Source organism: Drosophila persimilis, unplaced genomic scaffold (assembly GCF_003286085.1).
Source record: "Drosophila persimilis strain 14011-0111.01,24,50 unplaced genomic scaffold, DperRS2 tig00000579-arrow-pilon, whole genome shotgun sequence".
In the NCBI taxonomy this organism is placed as follows: domain Eukaryota; kingdom Metazoa; phylum Arthropoda; class Insecta; order Diptera; family Drosophilidae; genus Drosophila; species Drosophila persimilis.
In genome coordinates, this window is record NW_020825322.1 from 202057 (window position 1) to 228956 (window position 26900).

The window sequence follows — 26900 nt, forward strand, 5'->3', positions numbered from 1 at the left end:
GGCCTGTCTGTTGGCTGTCTGTTTGTTTGCGCGCTTTGTCTCATGTCTTGTGCAATATGCGTCGTGTCTTGGGGTATGCTCCTCCGCGCCCCACGCCATGCCACACCACCCATTGGTGCTCCATCGACGACTCCTCCTCCTCCTGATTGCACTCTGGCAACCACCCACCCACCCACCAGCTCCTACTGCTAGTCCCCGGGTCCTCCCATTCCTGCTGTTGACGGAGCAAATGCAGCAGCATCTCCCAGTGCTCTCGCCTACATACGAATACGAGGAGAACATGCACCAACTTACATTGATTTTATAATTAGCTTTGCCGCGCTCAGTGGGTCGCCGGTGGGTTGAGCACAGGAAGAGCTGGTTGTCCTAGGGCCTTGGGGGTTGGGGGTTGGGGGTTGGGGGTTGGTTGGTGGCAGGATGTGCGCTGCCTGGCAAAAGAATTCAATGTCGAAGTCAACTCGTGGGCCATTAAAACCAGCCAATTACCTTCAAGACTCATTAAGTGCTACAAGCTATGGTATCGCCATCCCCATCTCCCCATCCGCTGCAGCGGGTGGCACTGGTCCATGGGGCTCCTGCCATGGTGGGTTCTTCGGTGGAGAAAGGGCTACCGTACCGCACCGTACCGTTGGCTGACCGTTACAATCGAATTAGGCGCCGCTCGGAACGCTAAATGCAATTAAAACTACAAGATGTTGATTACATTAGAAGTGCAGGACAAACAGGAGCAGGAGCTGGAGCTGGAGCAGGACCAACAGCAGTAGCACGGCGAGCACTAGGATGGTGTGCTTTCGTGGGTCTGAGGTTGGGGAAGGATTGAAGCGTGCTCTCTGGCCAGCCATAGGAGCCGGCAAAATGTCAAGCATTTCCCCCCATGCCATGCCCACACGCTGTTGGCTGCGTGCTCTGTTGTTGTCATGCCCGGAAAAGTTGCGGCCAACTTGGGCGAGACTCCGACTCCGACTCCGACCCCCCTTCCTCCCTCCCATTCTGCCACTCTCCCACTCTGATGTTGTCCTGGCTGCCGGTTCATATTTTATCCTTTTTTTTTTGCTGCTGCTGGACCTCTTTTTTCTGTCACGTTCATGCCCCAAAAATTGTTGCGGTTGACCAAAATTATTTTGCATTCACAAAAAAACAGGATCAAAATTAAAGCCCTGGGCGCCGAATCATTAGACACTCTCGATCATAGATATTGGTATAAAGTGTGTGGAAAGATATTCAAAATAATATTTTTAGGGTTTTCTTTTTGATTATTTTCAGAAAAAATAGAATTTTGGATTTTTGGCAGCTATTATCTTATGGTATTGTTATATGGATATGAAATTTTTGTTTATTTTATATTGGATCCTGTCTTTTCAAGTGATAAACATCTTTCGAGTGGACAAATACTCGTTAGCAATCCAAACAAAAATAGCAAAAATAGACGTCTTTGCAAAGTATTTGCCAGATAAAGAGCTCTATATCGATACTACATTTCAAAATGATGATCCACACTCTATATATATATATAGTATATACATTCCATTCCCTTTTATTGTGCCAAATATCAGATCCAATTCGTTGTAACCTTTTAAGGAGTACCATAAAAAAAGCAGAGAGAGAGAGAGAGAGAGTGAGAGAGAAAAAACCAACGAAAGTAAACAAAAAAGTTTGTCAATGTCGTGGGGGACCCAAAGGGGCGCAAGGGTATGAAGGGTGGCCAGAACTAATGTGTCAGCCATCACTCATCATACACATATGAAGGAGTCGTCCGTATGTGTGCGTGCGGGTGTGTGTGTCAGGGCCAAAGCCTCAACGCTAATTTGTGGATGATAAATTATTGATGTTAAAGCCGAGCCAGAGAAGCACCGAAACAACCGCCAGAAACAACAACAACGGCCCAACCGCAACGACCGCATAATCCGGCTAAGCACAAATTACAATCCGAACTTGGCCAACAACAGGGCAGAGTTGGGAAAGTCGGAAAAGCCAGGACGGGGGCCAGCCCGGCTCGAAATAGCTTGTCAACAGGCTAATCCCCTGAACCGCTCAGCCAACACGAATCACTCATTCATACAAATCATTTTTACTTTTATTCAATCTGAGAAGTTCTGGGATTTCATATTTCCCATCTCTCCAATTCTCCACTCTCCATTCTTTATCGCTCTCTCCACTCGGCTCCTCTTGCTACGTTCGTAAGCCCACAGGAATGCATTGGGGGACATGGGGGGGACGAGAGCTCGCGCTTGGTAATGGAATCAAAGGGAATCAATGGGGAATCACAGTGAATTGGAGTCGTTGCTTGGATAAACAGATTATACAAGCTCAGGCGAGGGACGACAGGGAAAGGTAACGTAGCAGACAGAATGAAAATCGTAACGGTATCATCTTTAAAGAGGAAGGAAAATGGTTCAAGTGGAACCTCTGGGGGTAAAATGATGCCACGATGTAACCAATTAGGGGAATTAATCAACATAGACGGGGGCTCATGTATGTTCTTGGGGTTGAATTCAAAGAAAAATACATCTGTGGGTCATCAAACGAGTATAATCCACGAAACTATAGAAAATATTCCCCCAACACTTGAGTTCGTTCTCGCAAAGTATTGCAAAGTGCTGGCAGCTGATGCTGCCCCAAAGCCACCGCTAAGTAGCATCCTTTCATCACATCATTGGGTAATACTTACTCCTCCTGCACCGCCATCGGATTTGGCTGCCATTAAGGGCCAACCATCAGCTAATTGATTTAAGATTCCCTCTTCCGAAAACCCATTTACCTGCAGCTCTCCTCGGTGACACAGGCAGAGAGAGAATGAGAAAGAGACAATCCTTGAGCATAATCAGTTGCTCCTGCTTCAGATGGTCCTGCTGCTCCTGATGTTCTTCTGCTGATGCACTTAAAGTCATTTCCCTGCATCGACTCCTCTCTCTCTCTCTCTCTCTGTCTCACTCTGTCGCATTATCCTGCCCCACTGCTGGCTCTCCACTCTGCCCCGTCTGCTGGCCATTTCATGGCTTTGGCAAACACTTGCCGCCAGCTGCTGCCGTTACTCCTGCTACTGCTGCTGCCTTCATTTGAATAGACAGTGGACATCGGAGCGGGGGCTTTGGCCAAGTCGGGAGCTCATCAAATGACGACTCCCGGACACCCCCGACTCCCGGCAACCGATGGCCACTTTGCGCCTGCTTTTGTTGGCTTTTGGCTATCTCTCGCTCTGCATTTGCCACTTCTGCTGCCTCTTGCTCTGCCCCCTCTCCCGCTCTCTGGGTTTCTGCTTAGGTGTCCGGCATTGTTTCAATTAGTGATTCCGGTGCTGGGGCCGGGGCCAGTGCCAGTGCCGAGGCTAGGTTGGGTGGATGTGGATCCTGCCACCATGCCACTGTTGGCCACTCATTAGCAGCGCTTGCAGTTTGCGGTCTGCGGCCACTGTCTGACCTTACCCACTTACCCCTCGTTCTCCTGTTCTCCTGCTCTCCTGTTCCTGCAATCATCTCCTACCCGGTGCACGCTTCATCACCTCTTTTCCCCGCCATTTTTTTTTTTTTTGGAGGAGGAACCATTGTACTCCCAGGACAGGAGTGGGATATGAATCACAGGTACAGTGCGGTGCAGCACATTAGTGGTGTTCTGGGTTGGATGAAGTGTTTGAATTCTACTATGGGGATGCACTCAAAAGCCGTGTTATTCTGGCATTCATAGTCTCCGGAAGCCAGGTGTTCAAAGAGCAAAGCTTGTTCTGTTGCTCCAATTCTGTTTCAAGTATATATAATAATTCTTTATGATTCAGCATTCTCCAATAGCCCTGTGGAAATATACTTAGTTTTCCAGCTGATTCTGGTATCGGAATATAGCTTTTTGTCCCTATTTCATTGACTAATCGTAATTCGATTATAGAGAAACAAATTTATGTTATTTTTCAATTGATTTTATTATCGGATCGATTCTCTGACGATCCTTTTGAAGTATCTCTCTGCCGGGAGTTCTGCTTTATGATTTCGAAAGGCATTGTGTTGTATATTATTTTTGTTAAATTTTGGCCTTAAATCTTTTTCTGCCACTCCCTACGTTTCCTTTTCCGCTTCCATCTCCGCCATCGTTGATTGTTTAATTATTTGCCATTTTTCGTAGCACACTTTTGTGGCGTGCGGGGGGGAGGGGGATGGGAAGAGGGTTCTCCACCATTGAAATGAAATGTTTGTCCCGCAGGACAGAAGTCCATGCATTCAATGAGTCCTCCGACTCTGCCATTTCTTGTCTGGGTCGCATGCTTTGTGCATTTATAATCATTTTTCATAAATGTCTGACCATTGGGCATAGACGACGACGGGCCTTTTCCATGGCCATGGCAGCCAGGCAGCCAGGCAGCAGCCAGAAGGCAGAAGGAGAAGCGTTCACATTTACTGTGACAGCTCTCAAAGGATTAGACGTGTTTCACATTTTAAATTGTTCATAGCGACTGTCCAGGTACCCCTTCATCATCGTCATGATGATGATGACTCCGCAGGGAAGGAGAGGGGAGAGGAGACTCCCGACTCCCCACTCCCCACTCCCCACTCTCCACTCCCGACTCCCCACTGATGATGATGATGATGGTGACGTCCAGCAGCTGGCTTTTGTCTAGAAAACTGTCTAGGCGCCGATTGCTCAACTCGTTAGGGACATGCGAGGACCAACAACAACACACATGGATGTACACCTTAAAACACCCCCCCGTCCCCCATATGCTCTCTCCATAGTCCTCTCTCGCCGTGTGTACCCTTTGGTGTCTCTTTATTCAATTGCCATTTGTTGCTCTCCCTTTGCCGTTGTTGCCATTCAGTTTTTGATGTGCATTTATGTACCTTTTAAACGACGCGTCCTGTGGGAAGGGTGTATAAGGTAGAGAGAGGACTTTTCGACTCTAAAGACTAGATATATGAACAGATTAGATGGGAAGGCCAAGGGGTGCTCTTTTTAAGTCAAGATATTTTCTATAAAATCTTCTATTATGACAATTTCCCATCACCTTTACTGCTGCCTTCTTTGGCTCTTGAAACACTGCACAAAGGGTATCTCTCCCTTCGAAATCATCATTTATGCCCATTCCCACTTGTTTTTTGTTGTACTTTTTGACTTTTGCTCTGCGGCAAAACTGATTTAAGCCGCTTACCCATCGCTCCATCCTGCCATGCCATGCCCCCTCAAAAGTGGGTCTGCCCATAAGCCGAATGCTCTCCAATGCCAATTCTGCGTGTTGCTTGGCGGGTAACTCTCCTCTGGGGTTCCCCTTTTCCATGGCTTCCCCGACTACCGCCGGTTCCCTGGTTTGGGTAATTGACGTTGATGGAGATTATGCAGACCTTATGCAGACGTCGACGCTCTGGCGCTCTGTTTGCATTGGCGTCATGGATAGCACCCGGCAAAAACAATATACATATGTACGTATGATATCTGGCATAACTTTAAAGCCCACCCCGCCCTTGATTCGGGGTTTCGGAGTGCATTTACGCTGTAATAGAGAGCCGATTAAGTAGGGCTTTCAGGCGGATGGCGGGGAAGGTACAAAATAAAGTATGCACAAATTCAGAAATTAATTAGCATCTATGTAAATGCTTCGCTTCGGTTATTAATGGAATATCAGGTGAAGAGCTTAAGCGATGAGTGGTTTCTGCTCTCCACAAAAAATTTGATGCATAATTACTTCAGTTCTCGAATATATATAATCCGATTTAGCGATTGCCATTCAATGTCTACAGCCTTGAATAATTGTATAGTGTTTTATTTGAAAGGGATTCATTGTCTGGAAATAGTTTGAGTCCCAATTGAACCATTTAAAGCACTGGTTTGTGATTTACTTGCATGCCGATTGATCTACTTTTGAAGAATTTCCAGCTTGGATTTGGGAAACTGATGTTTCCTCTGCCCTTCTGCCCTTGATTCTTGTCCTTCAGAAGTGTTCCCTAAGTGCCCCTATGTCTAGGATATCCTCTGTTGGAGCCCCCACTCTGCATTTCCCCTAATTTGATTTGCATTTTGGATGATTTATTCGGTTCCGGTTTGAAATTTCCAATCATTTCGATGGCCGCGAGGGTGATGCGAATTTTCAACCGCCAAAGCTTTTACCCAAAGAAATAAAACCATTTTATCATTCCACAATTAAAAGTCATTCGCAATGGGCCGTGAACGCCACTCTGCCACCACTCTCGCGGCTGCTGCTGCTGCTGTGTCTGCTGTGTGGCATCGCGATGGGGCGCGTCTAATGAAGCGGCAACGACGCTGTTTTGGCCGCATCATCATCATGAAATGAGGCGTCATTAAGTAATAAGTCTCTGCTTTTTGGACATAAAGTCCCACTGCAAAGCCGATAAGGAGAAACGGAGGAGAAAGCCACGAGGAATAAAAAGTTGAGCCAAAAGCTATTAAAAGCCCAAAAGGCGACTCGCGCTGAACGCCCCCGCTAAGGGGCACGGGCACGCCTTCTGGCCAGAAGCGACAGAAATGCAGAGAGAGAGAGGAGATGGAGGGAGGAGAAACCGCTTAACGACTTCATTAAGTGATGGCCAAGACAGAGCAGAGACAGTGGGGGCTGAATGGCGAATGGGATAGAGAGAGAGTTTAAGTTTTAAGAGGAACTGCAGTAACTGACTGCCGAGTGCCGGGGCCCAGTCAATCACTCAATCAGTCAGTCAGTCAGTCAGTCAGTCAGTCAGTCTGCCAGGCAGTCCGAGGTCCGAGGTCCGAGGCAGACGCCATCTCAAGACGTGGCACTTCCGTTTCCGCTTCAGCAGCAGCGGCAGCGGCGGAAGGGGACACGGACGCAGACGCGGACGCGGAAAAGAAAAATGAACATTGCTCCAAACGGATTCGCTCTCCTCTCTCTCTCTCTCTCTCTCTCTCTCATTCTCTTTGTTGCTCTTTTTTTAAGTGTTTCGTTTCTCTGATTTCGCTTACGCTTCGTCTTTTGTGTCTTGCCACAATGGCTGCCAGTGCTCCCTATCCCTGCCCTGGCAGACCCTTTTTGTTTGCCGTTTCCGAGCGGGGCGCGAAAAGTGGTTTCTATTTATTTATTTATATTCCCATTGTGCAAGTTGCAAGCAGCGAAAAATGTGGCACACACACACACACAGAGACTGAGTGCCACACAGTTGCACTGCACGGAGACTGTTCGATATTGCAACGTGGGGCGTGGCCACGATGAAGGGCTTTGGGGAAAAGCGATTTCGCGGCTAAGCCCCCCGGAACAAGCCAAGAGATTAGCAAAGTTATGGCCAAAAAGAGAAAACGGAGCGAGAGAGAGGAGTGGACCAAAGAAACCTGCGCTTTAAGGATTAAACAAGGAAACTTTTGTGGTCCTACATTCGATTTTTAAACGGATTTTGATGATTTGTAGTGTTTGGTTGGATAAAAGCCAAGAAAATAGTGGCATCAGATATTGAACAAGTGCCATGTGCATTTTAGTTACAATGCTTCGTGGTACAGGTACCCGAAAGGAATATCTTATAAATATCCGAAAATCTGATCGCCCTCTACATTAAGGCGAACTTGAACCAATATGGTCTTAGGCTCAAAGAGAGCCTCGATATGTCTGCGATCTCTGTTGATGAACAGGACCTTGTCGATCCGTTCCAAAGAAGCTTTGGATTTTTAGCAGCGGATTCGCTGTATCTGGTACTGGCACTGGTTACCTCAATTCTTTCTTGTGCTATCCTTCGTCTCTCGGTAGCTTAGTCCGTCCCAGTCTTTGGTGACGCGCAAAAGTCGGTCCCAATAAAGCAAAAACAAAATAGATTGCTTGGGCATGACGCAGAATCACGAAAAACCCTGTTATAGAACAGCTCTTGGTAATTTGGTCTTTGTTAAACGCTATATGAAGGAGTGTACAAAAACTTGAGAGGAATATCTCAAGGCGTGCGAATGCTTTCTAGTGGTTCTTGCAGATGAACGAATAGAGGAAAAAAGCCTGAGAAAGATCTGAAAATAATTTTGGAAATCAAATTCCCTTATACTTTTGAATGTTTGAGAACCCCCAACGGTAGAGAGAATCCTCTAACTCCAATGAAAATTTTAATATTTTATAAAAGAACGGGAATCCCTTAAAGTCCTATCCACAAAATGATGGCAAAACATTCCTCACACAGGCAGCACTTCAGCAAAAGGCATAGCTCCCATGCTCGTATCTCTCCTTTATTCAAATGAAGTCTTGTGGAGTAATCGATCAATCGAGTAGATGTGTGGCCTCATCGTTCTCTATCAATGAATGACATCATAATTTCCTTTCTCAATTGGGTTCTTCCACCACTCGCTTTCCCCTGTCTCCTCCGCCTGCTGCTCTGCATTTCCATTTCCCTTTTGGAGCCACCCTTTGTCAGGAAAATGCACTTAAAGGGGGAGCCAAAGTTTCGGCTAGGAGGACTTTATGCATTTGTCAATTTGTTAAGCGCATAAGTTTCAGTTTCGTTCCTTGGGTTCTTCTGCTTTTTGTTCTTGCATTTTGATGCTGCACTCTTCCCCTCCAGCTGCCACACTTTGCCATAAAGCACACACACACACACACGCACAAAGATGGAGCCTGGCTAGAGGGATGTAGGGACCGAAAGAGATGGCGAAAGTTTATAATCTTTTACGGAGCTGAGAACTAATTGCAATGTAAATAAATTACAGGCGACACTTGCAGCAGCAGCAGCACCAGTGCCGCCTCCTTCCTTCCTTCCTACCTCCCTCCCAGTCTCTTCTACCCTTAGCGAGAGCTTAGCAATATTTCACTCAATATTCAAAAGCAGCCAGAGAATGCATCTCTCTCACGTTGTGTCTCAGTCTGTCTCTGTCTTTGTCTCTGACGATGGCTCCGCCCCGCTCTCCTGCCTCCTGCCTCTTGTCGAAAAACGCATTCAACTCGACTTAACTAACTATTAAGCACTACTTGAAGTTTTACACAGGATATATGCATGTACTCGCCCTCGTTCCTTCTTGCCCCTGGCTTCTTGCTCCTCCCAGCATCCTGCCAGAGTGACTTTCCTCCTAACAGAAATAGACACAGAGATTCCCCTCACTCTAAGGGGTATTTCAGCTATTAAAAGGTATAGGAATGTTATCAAATCAATGTGATAAAGGAATAAATATATGTGTATGGAGAGATAGAGGAAAGAAGAGACCTTATCATTGCTTATCAATGGACATAGATATGTACATCGAAAGATAAAGGATACTACACCAACGTAAGGATAAAAAACTATAGAATAAATCTTTAAGGCTTACCCCAAAGGGCATTCCTGAGCCTTCTATTCTTTGGTAAGGGTATCCCTGTAATCGTCTGTGAGTCATAAGTATTTGGGGTCCTTGTTCTTAGTTGTCGTTTGGTCGTTTGTCGGCATCGTTTGCAGCCTGTCCTTGCCGTCGCCGTTGTGTCATTACGACTTTGTGTGCGTGTCCCCAATACTTAGGAGAGTGCCACACACTCGTGTGCCTGACACACAGTGTGCCCGTGTGTGTCCCTGAGTGGGTTGTCCTTGTCGATTTACATGAGTTGCAATTAGTGCGCTCTGCAGCCAAAGTCCCTTGTATGGAGCTTTGGCAACACTTTTGGGCTCCGACTGCCACTGCCACTGCCACTGCCCCTGTGACGCCCCCTACCCCCGACTATTGTTTGCGGTGTGCTTTTGTGTGGCCCAAATGTGCCGGAAAGTGTTTCGGCCTTTGGGAGCAGGCTGAAACTCTCTGCCCCACTCGCTCTCTCGCTCTCTCCGTCTCCGGGGGATCCTGTCCAGTATATCCTGTAGTGTCCTGTCGCCTGGCTTTTGGTGTGTGTGTGTGTGTGTGTGTGTGTGTGTGTGTGGTGTAACTCATGCCTATCAACTGCATCCGGCTGGCACATCCGTTTGGCAACAGCTTTCGGCTTTTATGGCTTTTAAATAGTTGCGGGCCAGAAGTTGTACCAACTCTACGTTGGACCCCCTCCCCCTCCCGTCCTCCATCTAACACCCAGAACCGGCCCCCCGTTCTGACAGGCTCTCTTGGCAGGCGCCAAATTTATGACTGTATTAAAGAGTCTCCCCTGCGTTTTATCCCCCTGCTTTTTTTCACATAATTTTTGCATAGTTCTCGTCGCCCAAGCTGTCGACCACTTAAACTTTGCTCGAAGTCCCTCGCTATCTCCGTCTTTCTCTTTGCCTGGAGAACCCTTCTCCCCCGATGATCCCAAGTTTCCCCATCTCTCACGCACAACAATCGTTCAACTTTTGCTGAAAGATCTCTGAAAAATGCTTCAAATTCTCCATAAAAACTAACCTCAAAAATGGGAAAGATAAAGGGGCAGAGGGCGGTGCTAAAAAACAGGGAAGAGGCACAGAAAATGGCGTGGGTAAGAGAGGAGAAGGAGGTGCAAAAGTTTCATATCCCAAAATCATTTAATGCTGTTGTTGCTGCTGCTGTGGCTGTTGCAGCAACACATTACAGAAGCTCAAAGGCCAGAGGGGGGCAAACTGCCTCGTCAGTGGCGGGGCTAAAGGGTGGCGCTGCTGAAGCGGGGGGTGCAGGATGCATGCTGTGTGGGGCAACTATTTAAATGTTGTTTTAAGCTTTATTGTTGTGCAGCAAGGTCCAGGTCCTGCGTTTGTCGTTGGTCTCTCGTTTGCTGTCCTGTGGCGCCATGCCCATGCGTGTGCACCATGTTGCTGATTTCCTGTTGCAGGATGTGTCCAAGGATGTGGCCTGCTGGCACTGGCCACTGCTGTTACTTTCATTGTGGAACAAAGTGTTGCAACATCCATGATTGCCGCAATGATACTTGAAGCCCACTACACCGCTCCACCCGGTTGCATGCTCGCACTCCATTTGCCACTTGAGGAGCGCTGATAATGCACGCATATTATGTTGCTGCCCCCATCCACCTCCGCCTCCTGTAGTGGCAGCAACAGCCGCAACTTTGTTGTGTTGTTAGTGCACAACCAGCATTAAGGACACACGCCATCCGCCTCCGTGTCGGCTACTCTCCACTGGTGCTCTGCTCTCCAGTGGCATTGTTGTGGCAGCTTAGTCAACTCCAGCTCGAGAGTTAGTTTATGGCCAGCAGCTCATCCTTGTCGCCAGTTGGGTTGTTGTTGCATGCCTCAGTACTACTGTTGCTGTTGCTGCTGCTGCTGCTGCTGCGGCTGCCGTTGTCGTCTCAAGTTCTTATGTGAAGTGCACTCTTTATGTTAATAGTTGACACTAATTAGGTATGTTTGTAAAACAAAGCGCTCTTCTCTGGCCCCTGCCACACACACAAACACACACACGACGGCTGTGTGGCACGAACAAGCATTAGCATGGAACATTAGTGTGTGTGTATACGGGGCGTATACGTATTAAAATACAAGTAAAGTCTTCAAAACGGCACAAAAGACTTTGTTAGTGTCCTTTTAATGGGGGGTGGGGGTGGCGGTGGCGGCGGGGGATTCTCGCTTGAGAATGTGTGTGCACACAAAGAGAAGGGGAGAGGCCACCTTACAGGTGGCACTGGCTACCGGGGACTACCAAAATGTTGTTTGAATTCCATGCAACTCCAGGGACACTCATTTGGGGCTCTAAAGCTGCTGTTCTGCCTATAGCCAATCCCCACTGTAGTGTGCGATGATTCACATCATCCCCATTATATGTATTCGCTGCTGTTATGCTGCTGTTTCGTGGCTTTTGTCTTCCACAAAATCCAGAGCAAGTGTTAAGCATGGGGCACAACTATTACTTAATCATAGTAACCTGTTTAAGCGGCTCAATGTGCCACGAGCCATGGGGCATGAATGTGAGTGTGAGCATGAGTGTTTGTGTGAATGTGAATACGACTGTGTGTCTTCACCTTTTTCCTTTTGGCCAAAACTACCGCTGGCTCAACGCCCGACGCTCGAGTGCCGTAGGAGAAGAATCTTGAAAGTCCCTCAAAACTTTGTGGCCCAGCCACAATCACCAGCAGCAGCAGCAGCAGCACCAGCACCAGGAGCAGCACCATTCTGCCACCATGTACCATGGGTTGTTGCACAAAGTGTAAAACTAGCCGTGGCTTTGTGACAGCTGCTGCTCCCCCTGTTGTCGGTCGGTCCTCCATTGTGTCTAGGCGATTATGTTCGGAGCTCCGCCTCGGAGCTCAGACCCGAAAAATGGAGCAGAGTAGACGTAGACCCCTGCCACCCTCCTCTGGATCCCTCGGAGGCGTCAATGCGTCAGATGCGTGGCCTGGAGTCTGCCGCCCACCCAATCATGCATCCGTTTTTGTTGCTCTTAATGAAATTTTAATTTGCTGCGGATATGCGCAGTCAGTGTGTTTGCGAACTTCGACAGACGCCGCTGCGTCAGCATTTGAATGCTGGCGTAGGGGAAGAGGAAGGAGGGGAAGCAACGTGGCAATATGTGGCAAGAGGTACACAAAGGTGTAGAGATTTGTGCATGGCCTGGCGTTGGGCGTTGGGGCATTCAATGGCTGGCCAGCCACTGGCCCTCGCACTCGCTCTGGAACACAATTACTTAGACTTATGTATGATTTATGTCCATGGCTCTCTCTCTTTGGCGCTCGCTCCATAGCCTTTTGTCGAGCACTGAGAGAAAGGTAGGCGCACATGAGGGGAGCTGTTTTTAATGGCTCAATGGTACTCTCAATGGTTAAGTGAATGTTTCTTTCAGTGTGCGAGAGTCTGTGCCTTATGTTCTAACCTACACTCTGCGAAAGGCAAAGAGCAGGGGAAATATACAAATGTTCGCATTCAGGAATGATGAAAATCAATCAATAGTGGAAATATGCTTCAAATTCAATCAGCAAAATTTCTCTCCCATAAGGGAAAGTAGCTCTGTTTCGATGCTACTACAACTTTCACCTCAGTGTAATCCTATTCCATATCCGTGGCTATCTTTAATACCAAACTTTGACTTCTCACTGAAGAAAATTAGAAAGAATTTGAGATGGAAGTTTTCAAATGATATTGTGGGAAAGAATGGCTTAAAACAATGAAAAATGTGTGTCTTGGCATCAAAAGTATTTGAGTATTTTGGGCTTATAACTCAGTACCACACATCCCACATTCAAAGGAAACCAAACGAGTATAAAGCACATATCCCATTTGAATTGAGAGTTTTTGATATGTTTTTTCAATATCCTTGTGCGTAATGCATATTTTCCTAGATTTTCTGTGCCAAAACTACCATGATATTTTTGCCCTAAAGGTTTTTCAACCTTTTTTCCTACAGCACCTCTTTGCTATAGATTTTCTTGCAGTGCACTTTTGGGAATACGTGCGCGCAGTCAGCGTAGACTCGCATTTGGGTTCCGTTCCAGTTTCTATTGCTATTTGCCTCTGGAAATAGCGCAGCATCGCCATCGACATCGCCATCGCCTTCGCGAGGGCCCCAACAATGGATGTATGGATGAATGCATGAAGTGGAGTGCAGAGGAGAGGAGAGGAGAGTATGGAGGGTATCAAGAGAGCTTGTCGGTGTTTAGCCTAATTTGTTGTGCTTCTGCAGAGCGATTCCCTACGGGAGATGGGGTTTGCTTAGAGTGGGATTTCGGGAGGAAGTGGAGTCTGGAGTTCATTCATTTTTTTGACACGCATGCGGCTTTGATGTGTGATTCCGTGTTGATGGATGGGATATGCAAAGTTTGATTGAAAACTGATGTTGTTGATGGGCCCCCGAATGGTAATGGGAATGGGAGAATGTTAGTATTTCTGTAAATCATGAGGAAAATTGAGTTTTCAAACTTTCCCAATGGGTTCTTTTTGTCGGGGGATTAAACGGATCTTGAGCTCAGATCTAAGTCTCTTTTCTTTGATTTAAAAGATTGTTTCCACATTACGACTCACTTAGATGACTTGACAATGATTTTGATTTTATTAGACATTCCCTTTTGTCCTGTCCCCGGAATGTGACACGTTGCCCCCGCTCCTGCCCCTGCCACTGCTCCTGCCTGCTCCTGTTGGACCATGTAATCCAATTCGCAAATTCAGTTTTCTTTTGCTCCTCACGGTATGAATTTTTCATCAGTCGGCATTATACTCGTACCCGGGGGTGCCTGCCTCTGCCTCTGCCTCTGCCTCCGACTCCGACTCCTTTCTGACGAAATTTTCTGCAATGTAATGGCAAATGAAATACATAAACAATTTATAAACATGAATTATCACAAAAACGTAAAAATGATAAGGCAAAAATGCCATCACTCAGGGACTCAGGACTCCACTTTCTCTCTCTCTCTCTCTCTGCCTCACTCCTGTGTCTGACAGGCGAACAGGATTCTGCGGATTCTGTGGCGTCTCCGAGGTAGCGATTTGTATAAAGTGTTCTTTTGCGGGCGGGGGGCAAATGTTTCATTCCCATTCTGATTTCTTCTTTTTTTTGTCTGCTGTGAGGGGCGTGTGCGTTACAAGACAATAATTGTGGCTCGAGGCTCGAGTCCTGGAGCTCCCCGAGTCCTCCAGGAGCGTCTCGAGTGTCGCGAATAAATGTGATTACATTGCCTGCAGAGGATGGCACCCATATCCCCATGCCCAGCCCATCCACAAATCCCAGAGAGAGTCACCGACCAAACTCCTGGCAGCCAGTAATTTGTCATCCTCCCACTCGTCTAGCCCCCATAAATAAGCATCTGCAGTTGAAGATAAAGTAGGCAAAGTCAGTTCCAAAGGTTAGACAGTAGATACGGATACAGATACACTCGGTAGACATCCCACCTTAATGGATGTGGGTTTTTCTGTGCAGGTTTGTTGATCTCCAAAGGAATGCCATCTGCCATCTGCCATCATGGAGCCAACGACGCTTGGATGCCCTTTAAATATCAGCAGTACAAGGCAAAGCCATCATAATGTGGAGATAGCTTCCTATCAGAAGGCTCTACTGGCTACTGTTGACCTCTATAAAGTTCCATTTTTCCACTCAGAGAAAAATGGGAGTCGTTCGACTGGATCTTCCAAGTCCGCTGACATCCAATATAAATAAAAAACAAAACATTTCATGGTTTAAAAAGAGTATTGCCTGACCTTGCTTAGGATTTTTCATTCGTGTCAATACAATGGCTATATCTGAACATATATTGAGCCAAAACTGAAGTCTGCTTCAAGTGTATTAAACTTTGAATGGTGTTATTTTAGATTTAAGTTATTTAGTGGCTCTTATTACCAACCAAATAAGCCACCAATCATTAAAATCCGAATCTTGATACCATATATCCTTGAAACTCAATGAAATATCGTCTCGACTGCTACCAATCCTTCAAATTGATGTCTGTTCTGTGGCCAACGTTCCTCAAGAGTTCATTATGCCCCACTTTGAAGTCGTGAAGTCCCGAAGTCCCGAAGTCCTGACGTCGGGCTCGGCTGATTCCTGGGGCACCCGGGCTGTTCATAATTTGTCGCTACCATAAAAATCTGTAATATAAAAATTGTCTATTATCTGCCATTATTCTTCTTCGTGCCCATCTACTCATCCATTCCATCCTTACAGCTTTTTATTGTTCTGTTTTGTATTTATTTCAGGGGGGGGCTTGGGGGGAGACCTGCTGCTTAATACAACAAATATTGGTACAACTCGGCGGGGGGTTGGCTGTCATCCGGCTGGGGGTTGGTTTTGAGAGGCGCACCATTTCATGGACCATTGACCAGGGGGATGGTGATGGTGATGGTGTTGGTGACGGTGACGGTGACGATGACGGTGACGGTATGGGGACGAACGGTGAGCCAGCAGCTGATTAATTGGTTTTCATTCCACTGAATGGGGCATGGCGATTGCGTACTGCCACTGCCACTGCTACTGGCACTGTGACGGAGTCACGTTCGGCAGTCCGGAGGAGACCACCGGCATGTCCAATGTCCTGGCCACGTCCTGTCCTATCCCGTCCTGTCCGCAGCCCATACGGCTGCTCACTTGCATGCGTTTTTAATACGTTTATTAATTACATTCTGGGTCCCCGGAAATCGCACAACAGCCAGCGCCAGCGCCAGGGCCAGTACCAGAAGTGGCAGTGGCAGTGGCAAAAAATTGTTTTGCAAGAGGTTCAACAATGTGTAAGTAATTGTCAGCCATGGAGCACGGAGGCGAGCCGAACGGCTCTCACCTCAGCGAGTGACATTTCAAGATGTCCATCTCTTTCGCTCGCACTCGTACTGTCGCTCTTTGTCCCTTTCGCTCTCCCGCGCAGGCCAGCCCGTCCCTCCCTTTGCGCCAATTAATTTGTTAAATAAACGCATTTATCCAGCGTCCGGCGGCGTATGCGTGTGCGTGTGCGTGTGCGTCCGTTAATTATCCTTTGGGTGGGCTTTCATGTTAGGAGGAGGCACCCAGCGAATGGACAGCTGGACGTAGCCGTAGCGACGCGTAATTGCATAACGATCCTCGGTTGGGACCTCCACTCCACTACTCCCTTAGTCCTTCAGTGGGCGGCTCATCCCTTTATTGGCCCATATATCAGAGCGAGGAGCCCTTAGTCCACCGACATTTTCTTATTAATTGATTGGCCATTGCGCAATTGGTGGTCCTGCTGCCGCTCCTGTCCATACTCCTACTCCTTTTTTAATTGAATTCCATTCCGAATCTCTATCTCCTTCTCTCTTTTTTTCATAAATCAATTTTAATTGTAGGCAATTATTGGTGAAACTTTTGCTGCAGCTCCTGGCCCCTGCCCCTGCCCCTGCCACCCCTCATTAATTGTGCTGAAAATATTATATAATAATCGCTTTATTTCATTATTTAATATGTATTGCTAGGGGTGGAGTCTTAAAGGCGGGAATACCCATATTTAAAGAGTTTCCCGAGCTGGGATATTAAGTAACTCAATTGGAGGACTCTTCAAACTTGTCCACTATCTCCACAGTGGCAGAACTGCCATAATCCTCCCCCGTCAGACGACTCTCTGGACATTTTATCGTACATGTATTCGAAATATAATATTACAGTGGGGAGGTGGGCGAGGTTTGTGCACTTGAATGTGTGGCGAAAAACACTTTGTTACCTCAATTCACTCAGCATTTGTGGGGGTTCCGGGGGCTTCCCCAGATCACTCGCATCCCATCAGCATCCACGACGTCGGGAGTGACCCCACTTGTAGTTTGTCCACTTAAGTGCTCGTTCAGTCAGTCACACTTTCCCTTTCCCTTTCCCCCACCACGTTACAAACGAGTATGGGTATGTATGGGTAAGGAGCCATATCCTGTTGGTTACTTGCGCGCATTTCATATTTTGCGGCTGTTTTTCTATTCCATTTGTCCATTTCCCGGGGTCTCCTTCATTTCATATTATGTATGCCCCTCCTTTGCCTTCTCATTTTTTATTGTTTTTCTGTTTCTTCTGCTCATAACCGGACCAGAGAGTACAAATGGCCAAGTTTATGGTTTTGACCATTTCAATTTCATGCAGCTTGACCACATTCACAGAATCCCCCCGTCCAGCACCCAGCACCAAGCACCCAGCATCCTCCGACTCTCGAACTGCTACCCGTTCAACCCTTGAGGTTTCCAAGTTCTTACTTCTTTCGCTTCCGGCACTGAGGGAAAATACCGATGAACTATAATTGAGATATCGAGTCCTCGGACTGAAAGAGCATGATGGATAAGGATTCCATTGAATCGAAGCTCTTGAGTACAGTTTACTGTTTGTTGGTGCACTCCCAATCGTTGAACTACTATTTCTTGCAGTGCATAATCATCTTTCTCCTACTTTCTCAATTTCCTCAAGACACTTGAACACTTCGTTTCAGGGTGCTCGCTTTCGTAGCCCTCTTCCGTCCCCGAAGCTGTTCTTCAGCTGTAAGTATCATTGACCTTTTATGGCTAACAGTGGTTGGGGTCCGGGGGCTGGGGGCTGGCCCTAGGAAGGGGTATACGTGCGTGTGTATGCGCCTCGGGTTGGGGGTCGGTTCAATGGGCGCAACAGTTGCAAGTAATGCGGCGGCGGTCCAGAAAATTACCTTAAAACATAAACAGACCGGCGAACGGGTACGGGGACGGGGCGAGGGGCAAGGGGCAGAGACACGAGAGCGTGCCATGCAACGTGTGAAAATAATGAGGCAGGCATGCTGAACACAAAGGCCAAGGGTTGGCTGCTCCAAGGAGGGGGGGCTCGAAATACAAACAAAAATGTTAGAGAAGAACAAAAAAAAAACAACAACAAAAACACAAAAATGGGCTATCTATGTGGTCGAAGCTATGGATACTCTGGAAGATATTTTGGTACCATGAGAGCTGTATGTTAAGGTCTTTCGATTGATAGATAATAAAACTATATATTGTCCATAGAAATAGGGAAGCGTTTTTCCCCAAAAACTAGCTCTTTGAGCGATTTTTCCCATCACTCCTGTATGATATGGTGTTCCGATCTTTGCGGCTATAATTAAAGGGGAGGCCCTGGGCAAAGTATTATGCAGATAGCTACACAACTGAGAATGAACTTGTTTCCATAGAAAGAGATATACAAACCGCCTTCTTACATAATTATTCAGAAGATATATCGTATCCCAACTTCTAATCAAAATCAGCATAGCCTTTGCAGAGAGTATAGCAAGGGTTTTCACTGAGAAAAATGCAATCCGAAATCCCTGGAAAGTTGCTTTCGAAACTCTTTCGGGCGAGTGTATGGGTGATGGGTGTTTCGAAAGAGTATGCATTTGAATATGGGTGTTTAGAGTGAGTGCGTGTGAGTGTGATCCATCATTCAGTGGCTAAACAAACAAAGCAGTGCAGTGCAGTGGCAGCGGCAGAACGTAGCTGAAAAGCAGAAAAGCAGAGCGGCAGAACAGCAAGAAGCCAAAGGCAGAGCGGCAGCGTCGCACGTTAATTTGTAGCCAGGCAGGCAAGAAGGCAGGCAGGCAGGCAGGCGGTTGAAAATAAAAATTAATATATGCCGCAACACGCTTCCCAACAACTTCCCAGAGAGATCGGGATCGGGGTGAAAAAGGAGTGGAGTGGAGCGGAGCGGAGCGGAGCGGCCGTGCCCCCGAGTGTTTGTTGATTTTAAGCCAAAGCCAAGCCAAAGCAAAGTTGGAAATAGTTTCCATTGAAAAATCACACACACATATCATTAGGAGTTTAATTGGAAGTTGGGGCTCTGTGCCTCTTGTGTGCCACCCAATCAGTGGTATATCCACCATATCCGCACTTTGACATCCGCTTCGGGCCCTTCGATTTCGATGAGAAGTGGAGTTCGAGATGGAATTGGAACTGAAATTGGAATTGCATTGTCCCAAAAACTTTGCCAAATGCTGTTCGAGAGCTGCCACGCCTCATTGCCCACTAATTAAGTGTAAATCGGATAGAGAAAGAGTCAGAGAGACAGAGAGACCGAGACAGAGTCAGTGTGGCGTTGAGAGAAGGAGAAACAGAGGGAGAATTAAGAGGTTAATTTGATTTGTATTCCTGCCACTTGCCAGGCCAACTGTAAACAGAAGAGCAGCAGCAGCAGCAGCCCGAGCAGCCCGAGCTGAGCTGAAAGCTGAAGGATATACTGCAGACTGCATTAAGCTCAGGACTTGCAACACCTCCCCTCCTTCAGGCCCCCTGCTCGCCCCCTTTTTAGAGAAGACAAAGCTGTAAACAATGCGCAAACAACTCCTCAAGGAGTGTCGCCCGGAATGAGCTGTAAGAATGGCAGAAAAGAAAAAGGATATTTAGACGCGGCTTACCGAAAGCTCAGCCAAGGAAAACAAGATAACATGCAGCAGACACTACCCCGAAAATGGGCGAGGATGTGGGGTGGAGTGGATATATAGTATGGTTAGTCCTTCTGGGAAGGCACAGAGACAGCGCCTGTCAGGATAGCTGCTGCCGCTGCTGCTGCTGATGCTCCTGGCAGACAATGTGTAAACTATGCAGCAGGCTATACACATAAATATATGCACGACACCATGCCCGGTGGCACACAGACTTCATCTCGAGCTGGAAACGCGAATGGAAGTCAATCAAACAGAATGAACGATAGTGCCAGAGAACCACAGACATTAAAGTGATTCAGAATCTGATTAGTTGTTTGGATATAATGCGGTTTCGGGCTACCCTAGATATCTAGACTCCTTGTGCCCTCGAATATACATACTATCTCCATTCATTCCCAACTATTTGAATAAAACTGTGGAAACTCTATGTTCCCAAGAATTCTGTACTTTTATAGCAAGAGTAACATTTCATCCTATGCCCAAATTATTATTTAAAGACCAGCAAGATGCCAACTCCCAGATCCCAGAGATTTATAATTTTTCTCAATCTCTAAACACTTCCAACAGTCCCAAAAACATATATATGCTCCTGATTTCTCCTCTAATTCCACACCTTCGTAAAGAAACTGCTAATGTAGCCCCTAAAGTGCCAGGACAAGCAAACTCCGCCCCTGACATGAGCTCCTTCCAAGGAATGCCATGTCTCAGCAACACCTGCAACACCTTCTCCCAAAAGAAGTGTCTTGCTGCACATAGTAGTCTCCTCCAACGAGAGAGACAGAGAAAGAGAGAGAATACCAGAATGTCTTGTGCAATGAATTGCATTTCGTTTTTTTTTTTTTTCTTCTGCCGCATTCGTAATGAAGACCGCCCAAAAAAAAAAATACCATACAGATATATATACAGATATACTACATGTCTTAGCTGGGAATATGGCCTAACCCAGTCACTGTTGGTAGTCCTTGGTCGTTGGTCCTTGGTCCCTGCTTGTTTGTTTGTTTGCCAACTGTCTGTCGTTGTCTGGGGCGGGCAAACAGCCAGCGATGGGACCAGGCAATAAAATAAGCAGCGAAATGAAATGGCTGCAGACATTGCCATCTTGGAGATGTCGGGTGTCGCCTTCAAGGATGTTGCAGCAGCGGCGGCACAGCCACCTGCAAAAGGGCTCGAGACCCCCAGGAAAAAAAAAAACACACACACACACACAAAATAAGAGAGACCATTTAGGCAAGACTCTCAACTAAAGGATATCTAGTATTTGGAGATACTTTTTGGGGGGAAAGATATTCCTCTTTTGGAGGATCTCCATGAGATCTCCTATTTCTGCTGATAAAGACAACTCATTACTCTTTCTGTGACTGTAATTTCCACAAAGGTAATATACCCCTAAGGTCTTGGATTACCGGGTACTGAAAGATATATGAAGCTAGTTGCGCTTGGTTGGCTCTCGTTGCTCTCCACTTCCCCCCAAGGAGTCCAGGATTCTTTTGCTTCATCTTTTGGCCTGTCGCAAATAGTAAAAATATTTACCAATAGATGCTGTCCATACCGATGTAGAGATGTAGGATGTGGACTGTGTGCTGACTCGACTTGTGGGGCGGGGGGAGTGGGATGGGTGATGGGTCCTGTCCTCCTACACGGATCGAACCTCTCGGCTCTCAACTCTTGCCCGGCGCCTGTTAACGAGTGGCCTTTGAGCGGCACGTTCGTGTTTAGACTCTTAACACATTTTTTGGGTACCAGAAGGAGAACCAAACCAGAAACGGCAGGACCCAAGAACCGGCTGAAGTGCAATCAGCAGAAGGAAGCGAAGCTCAACGCTCGGACGCTCGACGAGGACGAGGACGAGGACATTTGGGGACAGAGGCGGACATCGGACATCGGACATCATCGGCACGTACAACGTTGTCTCGCCCAGACAGTTTGCAAACACAAGTTCCCATCGCATCCCCTACCCAATCCCTCAATGCCACCCCCTCCTATTGTTTCGGAGAAGCCAAAAAGCTTTCACTGCTCTCTCCAGCCATCCTTTCATCCGGTCCGGTTCGTTTCGTTTCGTTTCGTCTCGTTTCGCTTTCAGAGCGGTCTTAAAGATAAAAACTAGTGGATCAGCAGCACTTAATTACATGAAACGAAAACTGTTAACATTCCGGACGAAGAACGATGGAGGCGGCTTGGGAGTGGGACTGCGACTGGGAGTGGGAGTGAGAGTGGGTCTTAAGTGGTCCACCCATCCCATTGTTTGGATGGCATGTGACATGATAATCATCGACCGAGGGGCTCTCTTTCGCATCTCACGAATCACTCACCATATCAAAGCGGTTCATAAAACTGAAGGACACACTCTCGTCCCCCGTTTTCCGTTCCCTGTTCCCCGTTCCCCATTCTAGCGATAGGCGATATCAACCTCAAGGGTCGGCAGTGTTAATTGACCCAATTGTGAGTCGGGGTAGGGGGACTGGTGGCATGTGGTGGGTGGGTTATGGTTTGGGGTGTGAGGACTTCAGGATGTGCACTAAACTGCGGGGCAGCGGCTGCTGTCTGCAACGGAGGAGGCGTTGACCTACAAACAAAAAAACCAAAACGGCATATGACCAATAATGGTAGCCTCCTTCTCTCGCTCCTGCTCCGTCGCATAACTTCGTATAATCTGATGCGATTTTGAGATTTGTAAAGCGAACCATCGCAAACGGAATCAGAATCGGAATCGGACGGAGGATGCCGCACACACAGGAGGAGGCAGTGAACCTGAGTGGATTTTTGTACACCTCGCACATAGAGAAAGCATGGGGTATGTTGGTTTCAAATAAAATCGATTGATGTATATGATCAGTACAAATAAATAAAATAGAGGCAACATTAGGCTCCAGATTTGAATGCGTGCCACCAACAGCTACCCCACAAATCATTGCCAACACTTGCCACGAATACTAAACGTCTTGCACGCAGGGTATCCCTTGGTCGCTCCATATCTTAGCCGACTTTTAAAAAATGCAACAGAAGGAGGAGTGAGGAGGGTGGGGAAGGAGTAACATCAGGATGAGGAAACGGCAGTGGCAGCAACAACAACAACAACAACAACAACATCAACAGTCGAGTGCCATAAAAGGAGCTAAAGTACAAATCGTTGTCACATGTGAGCCGCATTTTTATGGCCGCCGGCTTGGGAATTTCTGCAACATTTCCAAAGGCCTCCAGCGGCAGCAAACAGCAACAGAAAGGGGCACGGAGCACCGGGGCTGTGGAACAGTGGCAGCCTTGCATGAAGAATTTATTGTCCGCTCTGTAAATGGTCAGAGCAGGCAGACATTTGGGCATTCGACTGGCACTGGCTGCCACTCGATTCAGCTGCAACAGCGTACTCGTACCTGCCTCCCACTGCTGCCGCTGCCGCTGCCGCTGCCCCTGCCCCTGCCCCTACCCTCGTCCCGCTCCACATTCAATTGTGCAACAGGTCAGGTTCACATTGAAGAAGGCGCTGCAATTTTTATTGCTTTCACGAGAATCACTCCGGCGGCGGGAGAAGCCCTTTAAAGGCTCAAAATGCCGCAGCCCAGAGCGGAGCAGACCCGCAAAGCCCGCAGCCTGGACAAAGATGATTCAATTGATTGATTGATTGATTGATTGACCGCTTTGCTAAAGCAAGCAACATACAGCGTACAGCATACAACCGATAAGGTCTCGCCCCGGGCTCTTATCAGCAAAAGTGACGTCAAGCAAATCTCAGGCCACGTGTGAGAGAGCGAATAAATCGAATAAAAGCCTTAAACGTGGCAGAAAAACTATATGATAATGCTTAAGTAGTTCTTGAATTGTATCCCAAAACTTAAAGAAAGGCATTAAGCACTGTCGGCCGAACTGTGGGATCCTGGTCATTCCAACTGAAAAGGGACCCCCCATCTAGGAGACTGGGTTGAGTTGAATCTGAATCATCGCCGCATCGAGAAGCTGGAAGACTTGGAGCCTATCAGACTTTTCAAGTGGCTGTCCCTGCGCTGTAATCTGGTGAAGAAAATCGAGAAGCTATCGCTGCTTAAGACTCTGCAGGAGCTGGAGCTCTACGACAACCAGATCAGGATAATCGAAAACCTCGAAAAGCCAACCAATCCCAAGGTCCTGGACGTGAGTTTCAATCGTCTAGCCCACATCGAGAATGTGGAGAGGCTGGTGCGACTGAAAAATCCCAATGCCATCGAGAGCTGGCATTGCTGTAGGCTCACGCTCTACTTGGAGTCCAATCCGTTGGCCAACGATGTGCGCTATCGTCCAAAGTTACGTGACATGTTGGCGCAGCTGCAGCAAATTGATGCCACATTGTGCACGAGGCCAAAACCAGGTCAGTAGGCTACAACACTCCCCTATACTACAATCTACCATCCTTCGGTCGGTAAAAAATGCTCAAAGAAATCCACAGCTATTCCATAAATCAAAAGAAAGGCCTTATGTTTCCATTTCATCAGATTAATATATGATATCTCAAAGAACTAAACATCTAAAGACCAAGGAATTGCTGCAGTAGAAGTGCTAGAAGTATGTGTCCTCAATATCTCTCCATATCCACAGATGCGTCACTCGTATCTTAATTAGTATCTCAAAGGAGAGTACATTCCAAGATCAGGGGACTGTTGAAACAATCGTATGATTGAGGCCGTAGGTCAAGCACAATCAGAGCAATACGTATGCTTGTACTATCGCCCGATTAAGTGTCACATCTGCTGGGGAGCCATAGGCATTCCATGGGAACTAGTTCCCCCCCTCCCATAAGCTCCACTCGTCGGCGACGTCGTCGTCTCTCGATGCTTGCGATGAGCTGGCAGACAAAGTCCAAAGCCCCAATCCAGCCGCTGATTACACAAAAAGCTGATTTCAGATTTCACTTTCTCACATATCGCATCTGACATCTCGGGCTGCAGCTCACTCTCTCCGATTCTCGCTCAGTCAGAGACTGTCCGCGAGTCGAGCACGACGTAGCACTAAAATGTGGATTCAAAGACTAGGCCGCGCCCTGGGGCAGGGCAGGCGACACCTGCACGCGAAGATTGTCAAGGGAACGAGCATCGAAGTTCAGCCGGAACCAGAGAGTGCCGCCTCCTCCATGACCTTTCCGGGTGTGTGGCTGCGGGACAACTGCCGCTGCTCGGAGTGCTTCCACGACACCTCACAGTCGCGTCGCCTCGACTGGGACACCTTCGACACGGCGGTGCGGCCCCTGAGCATCCGGTCGGACGAGGCCGCCGGTGAGGTGCACGTAAGCTGGAGCGATGCCCACGAGAGCAGCTACACGCTGGACTGGCTCCGGCAGCGCAGCTTCGATGCGGACCGACAGCGGGCGTACCTGGAGGACTTTTACCGCCCCGCCACCCGTCATTGGGCGGGAGCGGAGTTCCAGCAGGTGGCCCAGCACTTCGACTACGAGGAGGTGATGGCCAAGGACGCAGCGTTGCAACAGTGGCTCCAGGCGCTGGCCGTCTATGGGGTGGCCCTGCTGCGCGGTGCACCGCTGGACGAGGGTGTGGTGCGGCGCCTCGCGGAGCGTGTGGGCTTCATACGGCGCACCACCTACGGGGAGGAGTTCGTGGTGCAGGCCAAGCCGGGGGCCCAGAACTTTGCCTACCTCTCGCTGCCCCTGCCCCTGCACACGGACCTGCCCTACTACGAGTACAAGCCCAGCGTGAACATCCTCCACTGCGTCGTCCAGACTGAGTCCCAGGGAGGCAGCAACCTCCTGGTGGACGCCTTCCACATTGCCGACCGCCTGCGCAGCGACCATCCCGAGGACTTTGAGCGACTCTGCCGGACACCCGTGGACTGGAACGATATTGGCAGCGAGGATGGCCGGGAGTTCCACAACATTTGGCGGGCGCCCGCCATCTGGTAAGGCATTCCCAGGCCAGATCAGATCTTGGCTAACTTTTGCTCTAACTCTTTCCAACAACAGTCTAGACTCAGAGGGCAAGTACACGCGGATCAACCACAGTGTGCCCCAGCGGGACAGCCACTTCAGTGTGCCCCTGGCGGAGGTGGAGCCCTGGTACGAGTCCTACTCGCGCTTCGTGCGCCTGGCCCGCGACGATGCCCACGCCTTCAAGACGCGACCCGGCGATGTGCTGACCTTCAACAACATCCGCCTGCTCCATGGACGCACTGGCTACGACGACACCGAACAGAACTCCCGCTACATAGTGGGGGCCTATCTCGACTGGGACATCATCTACTCGCGGCTCCGGGTGCTCAAGAAGCGCCCCGCCATCCAATAAAAGTCAGGCGCAAAAGCCTTCCCCTAAAAAGAAACATATTTTCCAAGCCATTTGACGGCAGAGCTTTGAATTTGAGAATTTGAATAGTGTTCTCTGCGCGGCTCTGCTCTGCTCCTCCTCGCGGCTGCCACATGCCACATATGCTCCTGCCACACCCCTAATCTGGATTAAGCCTAAGGCGCTGAGATTTAGGCAGTTAAAGCCACTCAAGCGCAAAAATGAAAAGTTGTAAAAACTCATGACGCTGGGAGCTGGGAGGCCACTGGGATGGGAATGGGAATGGGAATGGGGATGTCGTTGCTTATTTGCATCGCGGCATTGCCTGACAAATCGTTTGTGAAAATGATTGACAGCCGGCGGGGGAATGGGTCACGGAATGGGGCAGCCCTAGTGGGAGGCTGAGAAAATTGGCCCCTGGCCCCCGGGTTATGGGAGGGGGGAATCGCTTACGAGCGAGCATTCCAGACAAATGCCAACACCTTCCCACTAGAGTTTCCACTGGCAATCGGAGTTTTGGAGTGCATTAACCCTCTAGTGCGGGAAAAACACCGTTAATCGCTTAACACGCGCTCCTTGAGGTGGCATCTCCTTGGGGTCTTTGGGTCCTTGGGTCCTTGGGCCGCACCGAAATCTGCCTTGGGCTGCAAAAAACTTTCTATGCCAATTTCCTTTTGAATATTTTATAGGGCTCCATTATGCCTACTTATGTCTTGTTATAGTAATAAAATAAAATTTAAAAAGTGTGTGCTGAAGTGCCGGGTTGCGGGTGGGGGGCGTCGAGAAAATTGTTAAGAAAAATATGAAAAGTCTGTGGTAACAAAAAAAAGAAAACCCCCAACGACTCCGCCGGCAACTGGAAAACATTTCGAACAACAGTTACGACAGCCAGCATCTCCACATCGACATGGCTACGGCAACGGCGACCTCCATTCGCATCCCCAATCCCTGCTCTGCCACTGGCAACAATAACAACAGTAGTAGCAGCGGCAGCGGCAGCAGCAACAACGAGTGGAAAAAGAGAAAACCTA

The 26900-nt window shown here is 48.1% G+C and overlaps 2 protein-coding genes across 2 annotated transcripts; both read left to right on the forward strand.

The window, feature by feature from the left end:
- The first annotated feature begins 692 nt into the window (after positions 1 to 692).
- On the forward strand, positions 693 to 23959 carry LOC6598192 (protein phosphatase 1 regulatory subunit 7). Its single transcript, XM_026990441.1, has 3 exons — positions 693 to 760; positions 21359 to 21519; positions 23520 to 23959. The coding sequence occupies exons 1-3, from the start codon at positions 693 to 695 to the stop codon at positions 23957 to 23959; spliced, it is 669 nt and encodes a 222-aa protein (XP_026846242.1).
- A 577-nt stretch (positions 23960 to 24536) lies between these two features.
- LOC6598191 (gamma-butyrobetaine dioxygenase) lies at positions 24537 to 25906 on the forward strand. The gene is made up of 2 exons (XM_026990543.1): positions 24537 to 25489; positions 25554 to 25906. The coding sequence occupies exons 1-2, from the start codon at positions 24594 to 24596 to the stop codon at positions 25870 to 25872; spliced, it is 1215 nt and encodes a 404-aa protein (XP_026846344.1). The 5' UTR covers positions 24537 to 24593; the 3' UTR covers positions 25873 to 25906.
- Positions 25907 to 26900: the final 994 nt, after the last annotated feature.

Bases quoted from the DNA above. Each gene is read 5' to 3' on its own strand.
- LOC6598191 (XM_026990543.1), top strand. From the start codon at position 24,594: ATGTGGATTCAAAGACTAGGCCGCGCCCTGGGGCAGGGCAGGCGACAC. The intron at 25,490-25,553 runs GTAAGGCATTCC...TTCCAACAACAG, and splicing joins TGGCGGGCGCCCGCCATCTG to TCTAGACTCAGAGGGCAAGT.
- LOC6598192 (XM_026990441.1), top strand. From the start codon at position 693: ATGTTGATTACATTAGAAGTGCAGGACAAACAGGAGCAGGAGCTGGAG. The intron at 761-21,358 runs GTAGCACGGCGA...TTTGGGTACCAG, and splicing joins CTGGAGCAGGACCAACAGCA to AAGGAGAACCAAACCAGAAA. The intron at 21,520-23,519 runs GTTGTCTCGCCC...CCCCCCATCTAG, and splicing joins ACATCATCGGCACGTACAAC to GAGACTGGGTTGAGTTGAAT.